Here is a 17078-nt window from a genome sequence, read left to right as displayed (position 1 = left end):
ATGTATTGAAAGATTGAAAGATGGGTATAAACAACAACTGGAAGGAATCTAACCCTTGTGTAGACTAGGCCACTGAGAATGCATTTTAGGGAACTTCTAAAAAGGCCAAGTGGAGCTGAAAGCATTGGTGGGCAGGGAGTGGAGATTTCTATCCATAAGAGATTGCCCGTATGCAGCCCAGCTCAGTGGAAGAAAGTTGAGCTTCCTCATAGCCAATCACTGGAGGTTCATCAGGGGGTGGGAAAGTTGCAAAAGAATGAAGTAAGAGCACACTTGGATATCTTCCAGCTGAGCTGTGCCGTTAGATGAGTTCTACACATGAAAGCCTCAACACAACCAGGGGGCGAGGGAGGGTAAAGTGGAGACAACTGGGTCTGATGTCCTATTTTGAGGCCATTGCTCCCTGCTTCCCACACTCCACCTGCCACAGTCTCCACTCTAAACCTCCATCCCCTTGGTTTGGCATGAGGGTCTTTAGCCAGGTTCTGGATCAAATCACGATGCCTTTCTCCCTAGGGCACTTGATTGCAGCTGGTAGCCATGTGGGCAGTGCGTACCATCTCTCCTGCAGCAATGGCTGCATTCATTTCTCTTCCCAGAGGTATCAGGTTTACTCTGATTTATTTAGCCTTGGCTGGAGAGAGCATAAAGATGATCAGTTAGTGCCCATCTCTCCAAGAGTGCCCCGGCAGCACATTTTAGGAGGGAGAGGGCCTGCAATAGGAACAGCAGCAGAATTCACGGAAAGACAAGGGTTGCAATGCCATTTGGGGGGGGAGTATGGGGCAATGAGGCAGTGAGCCTTCTGCTTCCAGTTTGGGCCTTTGATTGCTGGATCAAAACATTGCATTTTTCAATAGGGACTTTGTGTGTTCGTACTTGGGGACCTTGCATTTCTGATGTGGATCTCCGTTTCCCTGTTGAAATTTGACATTCTACTTGGGCCCGTTATTTTATTTCAAAGCTGTGAAAGTTGCTGGGACCTGCCTTCATCACCTTTGCCTCCCTATCCCACACAGGATATAAGCACATGATCTTTGTTCTTTTATTTGCATACTCTACTAGTCCTGTCTTCATTGGAGGGAAGTGACTGGCCAGACCTGGGCTGTCTTGCTGGCTGCCTTCCTTGCTGGAAGGAACTTATCTCCTATGTACACAGCTCTTGGAGTTCAGAGGCCTCTACTGACCTCTGTCCAACCTCTCCCTCTCTGCACCCAAGCCCCCACTGGTACATACAGGAGCAGAGGCAGGCAAGGGCTAGGAAAGAGGAGAGGAGGCTGGAGACAAGCTGCCAGAGGGCACAGAAGCCCAGTACACCTCATTGTCCCAACTCTGTCCACCTGCGGCTGTGGCCACAGCAACAAAAGAGACAGCAAGACGGGAAGTGAGGTCCGGTACCTTTTGGACAGTAGTGTCATTAGCTGTGACACGTAAGATGTCTCGACAGATGGGAGAGCTCACCCAAACGAGGTTGCAGAAGATCTGGATTCCACACAGCAGTGGCAGCAGCGGGCTGCAACGGAGGAGGGGCTGTAAGTGGGGTTTGCTCTCATGGGCTTAAAGGTGGTGGTGATAAAGTGGGTATAGAAGGAGAGCAAAGGACATGCCCCCATCCATCCCCACCCCAACCTGAAAGCTGAAATAAATGAGTGGCTGGATGAAGTAGCTATAGGATAACAAGAGGCTAGTGTCAGAAAAGGTAGAAAAAGAATGAGAGAAAGACAGACAAAAAGAGAGATGAAGACAGAGAAAGAATGAGGATTGGGTAAAGACCATTTAATCAGAGAGATTTTTGACAGGGAACTTTTTCTCATCCAGAGCTTATTTGGAATGCTTCTTGTTTGAAATTTGACATTTCTAGTTTGGAATTGTTCAGTGCTTAGCCTAAAATGTTGCATTTTGGTGACTTCAGTGAAGTGTCTTAAATTTTTTCCTGTGTGATAGTGCTTGGGTGAAATAAGGTGATGATTCCTGGAATCGTTTCTCAGGGGACAGGTGCTGGGTACACAACAGTGCCATGTCATTGGTGAGTTTTGCCCGTCCCCTTTCTCAAGCCTCTTCTAATAAATCTATACCTGACTGGGTTGGTAAAGGTCTGTGTGTCCTGTCTCCTGAATTGCCTTCTTGGGACATATGAACACTTGTTGTTCTACTCAGAGAGAAGGAGAAGATACTCAGTCTTCTTAGTGACAGCCTGTTGGTGTAGTGTTCACCATGAAAATTTAAGAAAGAGCAGAGGCAAAGGAAAAGCAAACAAAACCTGTATATATATATTTCCCATAGATAATGGGACAGTTGTGGACCAAGATGATTTCAGCCCAAGGATTATGGCCTGAGGAGCCATAAGGTGGGTGGAGATAAGACAGCGGTGGATTGTAGGACCCAGACATCTCAGGGTTCAGCTGACCAAGCTTCCACTAAGCTAATGCTGGAGGAGGTCTAGGGTCAGAGCTAGCTGGAGGAGAGATAGTTGATTAGAGGATCCAGGAAGATGTAGGATGGTTTTGTTGTGGTTTTTGGCTGTAATTATTCTCATTTTATTTTATGTACTTTTTAAATTTTCCAATTATAATTGACATTCACTATTATTTTATATTAGTTTCAGGTGTACAGCATAGTGGTTTGACATTTACATAATTTATGAAGTGATCCCCCAATAAGTCTAGTACCCATCTGGCACTATACATAGTTATTACAATATTATTGACTATATTCCCCATGCTGTACTTTACATCCCCATGACTATTTTGTAACTACCAATTTGTGGATGTTAAATGTTGTGTATAGGATGTAGAGAGTGTGGATGGAAGAAGAAGAGGAAGAGGGGGAGAAAACCCAGCCTCCTGTTCTCCTCCCTTCTCCTTTCCACCAGCAGTTTTACTCACTCATCTAGAGATCTAGGAACCTGGATGAGACAGAATTACACGCCACCTTCACCCACCCAGCCACTCTTGATCCATTCTAAGGGGCTGTTGAGTTTAGCTGGCAAGCAGGCAAACCACTCTCTGCATACCTTACTCCTCCAGAGTTTGGACCCTTATATTCCTGGGAACTATGTCTTTCAGGTTGGAGGAAAACTATACATAAATCACCTAATATAGTTTCTGTCACATAAAGGGTGCAAAATAAATATGTGTTCACTTCAGTTCTGAGTCTCTCTTTCCTCAGCTGTAAAACAGGCTTAATATCCACCTCTCCACGTTGTTGGAGTGATTCAGTGATTCAGAGGTTCTGGATTCAGACTGCCTAGGCTTGAGTCCCAGCTCCTGGCTCTGTGACCTTGGACAAGTCTCTTAACTTCTTTGTGCTGCCGTTTCCTGAACTGTAAAAAGAAGTCAGTAATAGTGCTGTGAAGATTAAAGAGCTGAAGCATGTAGAATGCTTATAATAGTGTCCAGTTCTTAGCAAGCATTTAATAAATGTTAGTTATGATTATTTAAACAAGAAGGTAGGTGTGTGGTCTTTTTGCCCATCACATCTTCAGCATCAAGCCTAGAGCATGGCACATAGAAGATGCTCGGTAAATGGTCACTCTGTGTGATTTCTACTCTACCACTCACCATAGCTAAGCATGGGACTCTGTGTGTATGAGACTCATTAGTTGTTGATTGAATTATGTCAGAGCACCGATGCAATAAACCTAGATAGTGGTTGCCATGTCCTGCCCTGGGCAATGTCTTCCTCACCTTTTCTTGCTGGGGAGGCCAGGCTATTTACCCCAGAAATATCTGAATCATCTTTTGCTTGGAGCATTCTCTAGAAGATCTGCCTGGCCCCAAAGGCAGTGGTGGGGGAGAGGAGACAAACAACCACTTAATAAAGTTGTTCTGAGGATTAAATATATGAGGTCTGACAATTATGTTCACAAACTCACCACGGTGCACTTACATTGGCAGTGCTATACAAACAGCTCAGTAAGGTTTCATAACCCTGGTATATCAGTGTCTCACAGCTGAGTTCGTGTCGACGTGTGGTTGTGTCTTGCTGAGAGGCATTCATTATTGATGTTACATGTTTTTGTGTGCCGTTGCGAGAATGTCTGAGCTTGAATTAGAGCAATGAACAAACATTAAATTTCTTGTTAAACTTGGCAAGAGTGGGAGTGAAATCAGGCACATGTTAATCCAAGGTTATGGGGATAATGCCATGAAGAAAACAGCAGTGTACAAATGGATTAAACGTTTTTCTGAGGGGAGAGAATGCGTCACTGATGAAGAGGAGTGAGGGCAGCCAGTAAAAAGCAGAACTGATGAAAACATTGCAAAAATTTGTCAAATTGTGCATCAAAATCGTCGGCTGACTGTAAGAAGCATAGCAGACCAAGTAAACATCGATAGAGAAACAGTTAGGAAAATCTTAACTGAAAACCTTGGCATGAGAAAGCTGTGTGCAAAAAATAGTCCTAAAGGAGCTCACTGATGAACAAAAGCAAAGGAGAATAAAAGTTTACCAAGACCTTTTGGAGAGGCAAACGATGTTTGGGGCCATGTTATCGTTGGTGATGAAACATGGGTGTACCAATATGACCCTGAAACAAAGTGTCAAAGTGCACCATGGAAGTCAGCCAGTTCTCCACAACAAAAAAAGTTCTTCTGTCAGTCCAAATCAAGAGTCAAAACAGCGTTGCTAATCTTTTTTTGATATCAGAGGGATTATTCATTATGAATTTGTATCAACTGGACAAATAGTTAACCAAGTTTACTATTTGGAAGTGCTGAAATGGCTGCATGAAAAGGTTATACAAAAACGACCTGAACTTTTGGCCAACAATTCATGGCTCTTGCATCACGACAGTGCACCAGCTCACACAGCACTGTCTGTGAGGGAGTTTTTAGCCAGTAAACAAATAATGGTATTGGAACACCCTCCCTGACTCACCGGATCTAGCCCCCAATTACTTCTTTCTTTACCCAAAGATAAAGGAAATATTTAAAGGAAGACATTTTGATGACATTTAGGATATCAAGGGAAATACGATGACAGCTGTGATGGCCATTCCAGAAAAAGAGTTCCAAAATTGCTTTGAAGGCTGGACTAGGTGTTGGCGTCAGTGCATAGCTTCCCAAGGGGAGTACTTCGAAGGTGACTATAGTGATATTCAGCAATGAGGTATGTAACACTGTTTCTAGGATGAGTTCGCAAACTTAATAATCTGACCTCGTATTAACGTGTAAAATACTTAAATAGCTGAGTATATTCATCTTTGACTTGTTTTTCTTACTCACCTGTATGTCTTGCTTGCCATCTATATTATTGCACGCAATTGTAGCTTGTTTAATTCCTTGCTGTGTAATGTTGCATTTTGTTAATGCAGCACAATTTATCCATCTTACTGTTTATGAGCTATTAAGTAGTTTCTAGCTGTTAGTTATTAAATGCAATGAAATGAAAAGAAAATTTTGTCCCTATAAATTTTGGAATCAGCTTATCATGTTACACAAATTACACACACACACACACACACACACACACAACTTTTGAGATTTTAATTGGAATTACATTCAGCCTACAGATCAATTTAAGGAGCGTTAACATCTTTTTCCCTCCATCTATTTAGAGTTTTTCATGTTATTTCAGGGACGTTTTGTAATTTAAAAGGGCTTGCACATCATTGTAAGAAATGTTGTTGCTTATTTTATGTTGCTATTGTAAATGATAACTTTTTTGAAAATTACATTTTATAGCAGTTTATTGCTAATGTATACAAATATAATTGGGTTTTGTATATTGTATATGTAACTAGCAAACCTGATCAACTTATCAGTTTTGATAATTTGTATATAAATGACAGTTATCATTTTCCCCCTCCAATCGTTTTTTTTGTAGCTGCTTTTTCATATATCACTGCACTGCTATGACCTCCTACCTCTAATACACTCACCATTTTCAGTACAATGTTGAGTAGAAATGTTAATAGTATGCATTCTTATGTTCATCCTAATTTTAAAGGGAATGCTTTTAAAGTTTCACCATTGAGTAAGTTTGCTGCATTTTTTTGTAGATGCCATTTAACAGATTAAGGAAGTTCAGTTTATTCTTAATTTGCCAATTGGATTATTTTTAAATGAGTAGATGCTGAATTTTATTAAAGGTGCTTTCTATATCCACTGAGATGACATGTTGATTGTATATTTTAATCTGTTAATGTGAATTACATTAGAGATTTTTTATTATGTTGAACTAATCTTTCAGTCCTAGGATAAAAACTGCTTGGATTTAATTCATTAATATTTTGTTTAGGAATTTGGCATTTTGTTCATGAATGAGATTGGCCTGTACTTTTCCATTCATATGTTTGATTTTGATGCCATAAAATAAAGTGAGAACTATTTTCTTTCATTCTATTTTCTGACAAATGTTGTCCAAGGAACTACCTGTTCTTTAAATATTTGGCACAACTTTCATGTAAAAACATTGGGGCCTGGCGTCTTCTTCATAAGAAATATTTTAACTGATACGATAATTATTTAATCACTCCAGTTTGCTATTTCTACTTGTCACTTTTAAGTTATGGTTATCTAGAAATTTTTCTATTTGGCATCACTTTTCAAATTTATTTGCATACATTTCTTATATTTGTATTTTTAAAAATCTTTGTTGCATTTGCAGTTATATCCTCTTTTGTTCTAATATTGTTTATTTGTACCTTCTCTTTTTTTCTCTTGATCAATCTTACCAGAAGTTTATCACTTTTATAAGTTTTATAAAGTAATCAACTTTTGGTTTTTTGATTCATTCTGTTGTCTTTGTTTTCTATTGAACTATTTTTCTCATCATTATCCTATGTCTTTCACTGTCTTTGGATTTATTCTGTAGTGTTTTTTTTTTTAGTCTCTGGAGTTGGATGCTCATCTCATTAGTCATCAGACTTTCTTCTTTTTAAATATAAGCATCCTATGTTATAATTGGACCATTAAACAGGGATGATACCCTACAGATGCACAATTGTTTGGACATATGAATTTGTAAAACATTTCCAGAAAATATAGTAAGTAGTCACAGCTCTGGGATTTCTTAGTTTCTCCATCACTTACGCCCTGACCACCTCAGTCCCTTTTCCAGTTATCATCTAGCAACTAAAGTGTTAATGCCTGGCACAGCAGGAGGCTTTCTGTAATTGGTGTCAGCCCTTGGGCCAGGGCTAGCTTCTGTTTTAACGGACAAGTGCCCTTGCCATTTCCAGTTATATTCCATTCTCTTCAGAGAACAAACTTTCTATGATTTCAATTTGTTGATATCTACTGAGATTTGCTTTACGGACCAACATGTGAAAGTTTTGGTGAATGTTCCATGAGGACTTGAAAAAAAATGTACATTTCACAGTTGGGTTCAGTTTAGTATATTCTTAAGTCATGTTTGTTTACTGGCTCAAATGCTCTATAGTCTTCTGGGGTTTTGTCTGCTTATTGATATGCAAAATTTGTTAATGTTTCCTTGTAACTAAATCAATTTTGGAGCTTTGTAAATTGTTACAAACAAATTTAGAATTGCTATATCTTCCTGGTGACTTGAATATTTTATTGATGTTCAAGGAGATTATTTCTGGTAATCTTGTATGTTGGCAATTTGCCCTGTAATCCATTTTTTCATATACATACATATATATATAGTTATTATATACATATTATATATATAGTTATTAAATACATATTATATATATAAATAATATATATAATTAGTTTTATTTAACATATTAGCCTGTATATATTTTCCTATACTTTAGAAAAAAAATTTTTTAATAGAGATCTAATTCACATACCATAAAATTCATCATTTTAAAGTGTACAACTTCGGCGATCCAAGATGGCACAGTAGATAAATGCTGTGCTGGCTTCATCCCGTGAACACATCAAAATTACAATGAAATTATAGAACAATCAAACTGGAGAATCATCTGAAGTCTAGCTGAATAGAAGTTTTATAACTAAGGATATAAAGAAGAGACTGCTAGGAGAGGCGGAGATGTGAAACGGGCGGTCCCCAAACCTCTGTCTGGTGGATGAAACTTGGGAGGGATATCTCAGCCACAGAGGTTTCCCACGGAGGAGAAAGAGACTCCAGCCCCACAGCAGGCACCCCAGCCCAGAGTACTGGTGCCAGGAAGAGGAGCCCCCACAATATCTGTCTGTGAGAAACAGTGGAGACTCCGACAGTCTGGGTGGGACAGAAGCCTGTGGAAAACCCAGACGTCCTCTTAAAGGGACCACACAGCCTCACCCACAGGCACACACCCTGGGCTATGGAGGAGGGACAGTGACTCGAGCAGCATCAGAGACGTATGGGGGAGCAGACTGAGGTGTGTGGCTTCGTGGTGAGGGCTGGAAGATAGTCGCCATTTTTCCTGAATGGGGTCCTTCTTTCATGCAGCTGGCAGACAGTTGCCATCTTTCCTGAGTTGAGCCCTCCCAGACCACCATGGCCAAATCTGAATCTGAATTGGTTTGGTGAGCACCACTTCCTTCACCCTGGTGATTCACTGAGGCCCCGCACACACCCAATTTGTAGTGCATGAGGCTTTTTCAGTGTTTGCATCTTAAGGAAGCCAGCAACCAGCACTAGGCCTCAGTGTGTTTCTCCTATGTTTTCTTTCAGAAGTTTTATAGCTTTATATTTTATATTTAGGCCAGTGGTCCATTTTGAGTTACATTTTCCATAAGATGAAAGGTATGTGTTGATGCTTACTTTTGCATATGGACTTCCAGTTATTCTAGCACCATTTGTTGAAAAGACTCTATTTTCTCCATTGGATTGCATGACTCACACAAATATATTCAACTAATTTTGGACAATTTCTGGGCTTTCTATTCTATTTCATTGATGTATTTGCCTATCCTTTTGCCAATACCACACCATCTTGAGAAGAGTAGACCCCCCTTTATTAGTGGAGGATACATTCCAAGACTCCTAGTGGGTGCCTGAAACTGCAGCTAATACCAATCCCTATATATACTATGTTTTATTTTCCTATACATACATATCTACGATAAAGTTTAATTTACAAATTAGGCACAGTAATAGAGTAACAACAATAACTAATAATAAAATAGAATATAACAATATCCTGTGATAAAAGTTATGTGAATTTAGTCTCTCTATTTCAGAATATCTTTTTATTAATTTATTGGGGTGACAATTGTTAGTAAAATTACATAGATTTCAGGTGTACAATTCTGTATTACATCATCTATAAATCCCATTGTGTGTTCACCACCCAGAGTCAGTTCTCCTTCCATCACCATATATTTGATCGCCCTTACCCTCATCTCCCACCCCCCAACCCCCTTACCCTCTGGTAACCACTAAACTATTGTCTGTGTCTATGAGTTTCTGTTTCTCATTTGTTTGTGTTGTTCTTTTGTTGTTTTTGGTGTATATACCACATATCAGTGAAATCACATGGTTCTCTGCTTTTACTGTCAGACTTATTTCGCTCAGCATTACACTCACAAGATCCATCCATGTTGTCACAAATGTTCCTATATCATCTTTTCTTACCGCCGAATAGTATTCCATTGTGTATATATACCACAACTTCTTTATCCATTCATCTATCGAAGGACATTTTGGTTGTTTCCATGTCTTGACCACTGTAAACAAAGCTGCAATGAACATTGGAGCACACGTGTCTTTATGTATACATGTTTTCAGATTTTTTGGGTAGATACCTAGGAGTACGATTGCTGGGTCATATGGCAATACTATTCGTAATTTTTTGAGGAACCTCCACACTGCCTTCCATAACGGCTGCACCAGTCTGCATTCCCACCAACAGTGTATGAGGGTTCCTTTTTCTCCACAGCCTCTCCAACATTTGTTACTATTTGTCTTGTTGATGATAGCCATTCTGACTGGGGTGAGGTGATATCTCATTGTGGTTTTGATTTGCATTTCTCTGATGATTAGTGATGTTGAGCATTTTTTCATATGTCTATTTGCCATTTGTATGTCCTCTTTGGAGAAATGTCTCTTCAAGTCCTCTGCCCATTTTTCAATTGGGTTGTTTCTTTTTTTGTTGTTGAGTTGCATGAGTTCCTTGTATATTCTGGATACTAGCCCCTTATCGGAGGCACTGTTTGCAAAAATCTTCTCCCATTCAGTTGGTGGCCTCTTTATTTTGTCAATGGTTTCTTTTGCTGTGCAGAAGCTTTTGAGTTTCATATAGTCCCATTCGTTTATTTTAGCTTTTACTTCCATTGCCTTTGGAGTCAAATTCATAAAATGCTCTTTGAACCCAAGGTCCATAAGTTTAGTACCTATGTTTTCTTCTATGCAGTTTATTGTGTCAGGTCTTATGCTTAAGTCTTTGATCCATTTTGAATTAACTTTGGTACATGGTGACAAATAGCAGTCCAGTTTCATTCTTTTGCACGTGGCTATCCATGAATAATCTTTTAAATGCATTGTTGTATTCGATTTGCTAGAATTTTGTTTAGGATTTTTGCATCTGTATTCATCAGAGATATTTGTCCGTAGTTTTCTTTTTTTGTGTTGTCCTTACCAGGTTTTGGTATCAGGGTAATGTTGGCCTCATGAAATGAGTTAGGGAGTACTGTCTCTTGTTCAATTTTTTAGAAGTGTTTGATCAGGATTGATATTAGATCCTCTTTGAAGGTTTGGTAGAATTCACTAGTGAAGCCATCTGGTCCAGGAGTTTTGCTTTTGGGAAGGTTTTGGATGACTGATTCAGTTTCGTTACTGGTGATCGGTCTGTTTAGATTTTCCAGTTCTTCATGGTTCACCCTAGGAAGGCTATGTGTTTCTAAGATCTTGTCCATTTCTTCTAGGCTATTGAATTTGGTGGCATATAGTCCTTCATAGTATTCTTGGATGATCCTTTGTATTTCTGTGGTGTCCGTGATAACTTCCCCTTTTTCATTTCTGATTTTGTTAATTAGTGTCTTCTCTCTTTTTATCTTAGTGAGTCTAGCCAAGGGTTTGTCAATTTTGTTAATCTTTTCAAAGAACCAGCTCTTTGTCACATTAATTTTTTCTATTGTCTTTTTGTTCTCTATTTCATTTAGTTCTGCTCGATTTTTGTTATTTCCTTTCTTCTGCTGACCTTGGGTTTCATTTGTTCTTCTTTTTCTAGCTCTTTAAGGTGTAACAGGAGGTTATTTATTTGGGATTTTCCTTGTTTCTTGTGATAGGCCTGTAATGATATAAATTTCCCTCTTAAAACTGCTTTCGCTGCATCCCGAAATTTTTGGTAGGATGTATTTTCGTTGTCATTTGTTTCTATGCATCTTTTGATCTCTCCTCTAATTTTTCTTTTACCCAGTCGTTCTTTAAAAGTATGTTGTTTAATCTCTATGTATTTGTGTTTTTTCCTGCTTTCTTTTTGCAGTTGATATCTACTTTCAAAGCCTTGTGATTAGAGAATATGCTTGGTATGATTTCAATATTCTTAAATTTGCTGAGGCTGATTTTATGTCCCAATATATGGTCTATCCTTGAGAATGTTCCATGTACACTAGAAAAAAATGTATAGTCTGATGTTTTAGGATGAAGTGCTCTATATATGTCAACTATGTCCATTTCATCTAATGTGTCATCTAAGGCTGCTATTTCGTTATTTATTTTCTGTTTGGATGATCTATCCTAGATGATCTATATGGGAATGGATGATCTATACCTGTCAATGATGTCTTTAAGTCCTCTAGTATAATTGTGTTTTGGTCAATTTCTCCCTTTAGTTCTGTTAGTAGTTGCTTGGTATAATTCGGTGCTCCCTTATTGGGGGCATAGATATTGATGACTGTTATGTCTTCTTTTTGTATAGTCCCCTTTACCATTATGAAATGTCTATCTTTGTCTCTTGTTACCTTTTTCACCCTGAAGTCTGTTTCATCTGATAACAGCATGGCTACATCTGATTTTCTCTGGATACCATTTGCTTGGAGTGTCAATTTCCACCCTTTCACTTTGAATCAATGCTTGTCCTTGTAGCTGAGATGTGTCTCTTGGATACAGCATATGGTTGGGTTTAGTTTTTTTAATCCAATCTGCTACTCTGTGCCTTTTTATTGTCGAGTTCAGTCCATTTACATTTAGGATGATTATTGATATATGAGGATTTCCTGTCATTCTGTCTTTAGTTTTCTGCTAAGGCTGTGTCTCCATTGTTTCTTTGCCTTTTTGTTGCTGTCTATTATTTCTGTGTCATGGTAGTCTATGATGTTTCCCTCTGTTTCCTCTTTTATTACAGTGTATATTTCAGTTCTTGATTTTTTTTGAGTGGCTAGCCTTAAGTTTATGTAAAAGAAAGTTTGATATTTGTAGTATTCCATTTTCCTCAGCACGCTTACTTTTTCCATTCCCATATTCCGGTTCAGGCCTTTACACTCCCCATTTTTATGTTTTGGTTGCCACAAATTGTCCCTGTTGATGGTGGTTGAATAGCCTCCTTGAGTGTTTCTTGTAGGGCAGGTCGTGTATTAGAAGATTCCCTCAGCTTCTGTATGTCTGGAAGGTCTTTATTCCTCTTTCATATCTAAAGGATATCTTTGCTGGATATATTATTCTTGGCTCATAATTTCTCTCTTTCAATAGTTTGAATATTAGGTTCCATTCCCTCCTGGCTTGTAGAGTTTCTGCTGAAAAATCTGATGATAATCTAATGAGCTTTACTTTGTAGGTTACCGTCTTCTTTTCCCTGGCTACCTTGAGGATTCTTTCTTGTTGTTGATTTTAGACATCTTCAATACAATGTGCCTTGGAGAAGGCCTGCTGGGATTGAGGTAATTAGGTGTTCTATTTGCTTTTTGGATTTGAGGATCCAGTTCTGTCCACAAGTTTGGGAAGTTCTCATCGACAATTTGTTTGAATATATCCTCTGTTCCCTTCTGTCTTTCTTCTCCTTCTGGTATGCCCATTATTCTTATATTGATCTTTCTGATTGAGTCAGAAAGTTCTTTTAGAGTCCTTTCATTTCTTTTAAGTCTCAACTCTCTTTCTTCTTCCATCTGTGTCATTTCCAGGTTTCTATCTTCGGTGTCACTGATTCTTTCCTCCATTTGGTCAACTCTACTACCTAAACTGCCTATTTTGTTCTTAATTTCTTCTACTGAGTTCTTAATCTCCAGAAATTCTATTTGGTTCTTTTTTAAAATTTCAATCTCTTTCTTAAAATGCTCATGTTTTTCTTTGATTGTGTTTCTGAGTTCATTAAACTGCCTTTCTGTGTTTTCTTGCATCTCGTTGAGTTTTTTCAGAGTGCAATCTTGAATTCTCTGTCATTTAAGTCACATATTTCCATATCTTTAAGTTCCTTTTCTGGAGACTTTTCACTTTCTTTCTGAGCTGTCTTGTTGCCTTGGTTATTCATGGCAATTACTGATTTATTATTTCTCTTCCTAGACATCTACAGGAGTGGCTTCTGCAACAGGTTGATAGGAAGAGGTCTTTCTTTTGTTTTCCAGTACTTGTTGGTAGAATGTTTTATTTTCTCTCCGACTGCAGCTTTTTCTCTCTCACATGGTAGTGCTATGTTTTCTCTGCACTATTCCAGCTTCTCACACAATGGGGGGATTCTCTGGGAGACAGGCTTCTCCTCTGTTAATATTTCGCCTGGGTCACAGTGTGCAGTGTCCGTGTGGGTATGCGGAGAGTTTTGAAGTTCCAAAGCTCTTCCTGCATCAGATTCTCAGCCTGTTTATTTCAGCATTTGTGTTTAGTCCTGCAGGGATCCGCCCAGATAGGTGGGGCCAGGGGTGGGGTGAGTTGTGAGAGGTGTCCCAGAGCAATGGTGGCGACCACCACCATAGCCGGTCCTGCTTTCACAGCTCCCTCCCCTTTGCCAGAACTAGTTGGGCTGCAAATCTGTGTCTGCGGTCCACAGTTCGCAGAACAGCAAATATTCTGTTCTTTTGATGTGACACTGCTAGTGTTCCGCTTCTAGCACTGGGCAGGTGGGCGTGGGGCGAGCTGTTGGAGGGTAGGGATGGACGGCTATTCTCAGTGACTAAGGCTTCCATTCTCTGCTCAGCAGTGAGGGCTTAAACCACTGTTTTCAGCCTTCTTCCGTCAGTCTTTTTTCCGAGGTCTCTGCCATGAGCGTTGGGTTCAGCCATTTTATATTTTGTCCCCTCAGCCCTGTGGGCCATAAACGGAGATCTAGCAGTCTGAGTTCTTCCCTGTCCTGCAGCTGCGGTAGTTCCGGAATGCACCAAGCTCGGCGCACTGAGCTAGGTCTGCGTCCTGTGCCCTCGCGGCTCCGTCTCCACACTTCTCCCTTCCCTCCTCCCCCACTCATACGTTTTGCCCACCTTTAGGTGAATTCAGTAGTGGGCCTCTTTGTCTTGCCTGTCTGCTGTACAGGGAGTCCTTTGTGGAGTTATAGTTGTTTGATTAGTTGTAAATTCCAGGGGAGATTTACAGAGGCTCACCTCACGCCGCCATTTTGATGACGTCTAAGTGAGACTCCAGAATATCTTATTGTACTATGCTCACCCTTCTTTTGCTTGTGTTGATGTGAAATGAGATGACACAATGCCTATGTGATGAGATGAAGTGACGTGAATGACATAGGCATTGTGATGTGTCATTATGCTACTATTGACCTTCTGACCACATGTCAGAAGGAAAATCAACTGTTTTGGGTGATCCTAGACTATTGTGTCATGATTATGTTGATGGTTGGATGTCAAAAGCAGATGACATCAATGGTTAGGGATCCTTAATAGTTGAACGTTGCTTGGCCAAAGCCTTTTGGATGAACATTGTAATTGGAAGTTGTCATCTCTTTCTTAAAGGAAGCCTTTTACGCCTTGTCTTTGGCATATCTGAATTTCCAGAATCACTACTCTTGCACTTTGGAGTCACTATTAAGTAAAATAAGTGTTACTCAAACATAAGCAGTGCAATACTACATTGTCTGTCTGATAACAAACATGGTCATGGGTAGCATATACAGCATGAATACACTGGAAAAAGGGATGATATATGTCCCAAGAGGGACACAGTGGGACAGTGCAAGATTTCATCTCCCTACTCAGAACTGCATGAAATTTAAAACTTAAATTGTTTATTTCTGGAATTTTCCACTTAATACTTTGGACCACAATTGACCATGGTAACTGAAACCATGGAAAGCAAAACCACAAGTAAGGGAGGACTACTATACTGTAGCTTTATTGTAAGTCTTAAAATCAGGTAGGGAGTTTCCTTCAAAATTGTTCTTATGTTGCAAATTATTTTAGCCATTCTAGTTCCTTTGCCCTTCCATATTAATTTTAGAATCAGGTTGTCTATATCTTCAAGGAATCCTGGTGAGATTTTTGATTGGTACTGTGTTACAATTGTAGATCAATTTGCAGAGAATGAGCATATTGGCTATGTTGAGTCTTCCAATCCATAAACACAGTATGTCTTTCTTTTTACTTAGTTCTTTGATTTCTTTAAGCAGCATTTTGTAGTTTCAGCATATACATCCTATACAGGTTTTGTTAGTATTATACCTAAGTATTCTATCTTATTAGAGCTATTTTAAATATTTACTTTTTATTTTGGTTTTGAATTGTTCATTACTTGTTGACAGTAATGATTGTCTTTTGTGTTGATATTGTATCCTGTGAGCTTGATAAACTCATTTACTAGTTATAGAAGGATTTTTGTAGATTTCCTGGGATTTTGTACATAGACAATCATGTTGTCTGTGAACAGAAACCGTTTCATTTATTTCCTTACAATCTGTATGCCTTGTATTTCATTTTTCTTTCTTTCTTTTTTTTTTTGTTGTTGTTGTTGTTGTTTTGCCTTATAGTATTGATTAGGAGTTCCAGTACTATGTTGAATAGGAGTGGTGAGAGTGGACATTCTTGCCTTGTTCCTGATATTAGGAAAGCGTTCAGTCTATCAACATAAAGTACAATGTTAGCTGTAGGAGTTTTTTCTTTTTGTAGATATCCTTTATCTGGTTGAAGAAGTTCCCTTATATTCTTAGTTTGCTGAGAGTTTTCATCAGAAATGGATGTTGTATTTTGTTGAAAGTTTTTTTTCACTTTTTTGATACTTTTTTTACACTGATTAATTTTCATATATTGACCCAGCTTTGCATTTCTGGGTTAAAACATGCAATAGAAAATGTTCACGATATAACTTACATTTATAAAGAACTATATCATCAATATTTTTTTCAGTATGATATAAACTATCTTTAAAATGTTAGCAGGGAAGGAAGTATAACAAAATATTAACAATGGTTATATCGTGGATTGATTTTAACTTTAATTTTGTTCTTTGCTCTTTTCTGACTTCTCCAAATTTTCCATAATAAATATATAGCACTTAAAAAAAAAACATGCTTGGTTGTGGTGTATTATTACAGTACCCCTCTCCCCCATCATCTGCAGTTTCACTTTCTGTGGTTTCAGTTACCCAATTGAAAGTATTAAATGGAAAATCCAGAAATAAACAATTTATAAGTTTAAAATGTATGTTGTTCTGAGTAACGTGATGAAATCTCACACCATCCCACTCCATCCCACCTGACACATGAATCATCCATTTTTCCAGTGTATCCATGCTATGTACACTACCCACCTGTTAGTCATTTAGTAGGTGTCTCAGTTATCAGATCAACTTATGTGATATTACAGTGCTTGTGTTCAAGTAACCCTTATTTTACTTAATAATGGCCCCAAATTGCAAGAGTAGTGATACTGGCAATTTGGATATGCCACAGTGAAGCTGTAAACTGTTCCCTTTTGGTGAAAAGGTGAAAGTCTTCAACCTAATAAGGAAAGAAAAATGCATACTGAGGTTGATGAGATCGATGGTAAGAACAAATCTTCTATCCATGAAATTGTGAAGGAGGAAAAAGAAATGTGTCCTACTTTTTCTGCCTCACCTCAAACTGCAAAAGTTACAGCCACAGTGTGTGACAAGTGCTTAGTTAAGATTGAAAAGGCAGTAAATTTTTAAGTGGGAGACATGGACAGAAAATGTGCTCTGATTGATGGCAATATGTTCTGCCAGAAAGTATTGAGCTTATATGAAGACTTCAGAAAGGGATCTCCTGAAATGAGTGAAACCAAGGCATTTACTGCAAGTAGGGGATGATTACACAAATTCAGGAATAG

General features: G+C 38.8%; 1 protein-coding gene across 11 annotated transcripts in view; it reads left to right on the top strand.

The window, feature by feature from the left end:
- The window catches only part of PFKFB1 (6-phosphofructo-2-kinase/fructose-2,6-biphosphatase 1), a 71988-nt gene that overhangs the window by 3055 nt on the left and 51855 nt on the right, over positions 1-17078 (top strand). The window contains exon 2 of one of the 11 annotated variants that reach the window (XM_088795005.1): positions 4959-5109. The exons of 3 other annotated variants lie outside the window; for them this stretch is intronic. Coding sequence is in view for 6 of the 8 variants with exons in the window: in XM_074324150.2 (XP_074180251.2) it covers positions 1436-1532 (97 nt within the window). In the remaining 2 variants the exon portion in view is untranslated. Of the gene's footprint in view, positions 1-1123; positions 5110-17078 lie in introns of those variants that run through there. 7 more of the 11 variants (XM_074324150.2, XM_074324145.2, XM_074324142.2 and 4 more) reach the window with 7 other exon arrangements.

The sequence above is a fragment of the Rhinolophus sinicus genome, chromosome 18, assembly GCF_057876585.1.
Source record: "Rhinolophus sinicus isolate RSI-liver-muscle chromosome 18, RSI-T2T, whole genome shotgun sequence".
In the NCBI taxonomy this organism is placed as follows: domain Eukaryota; kingdom Metazoa; phylum Chordata; class Mammalia; order Chiroptera; family Rhinolophidae; genus Rhinolophus; species Rhinolophus sinicus.
The sequence above is the reverse complement of the archived record's forward strand: the minus strand, read 5'-3'. Positions and strand labels throughout refer to the sequence as shown.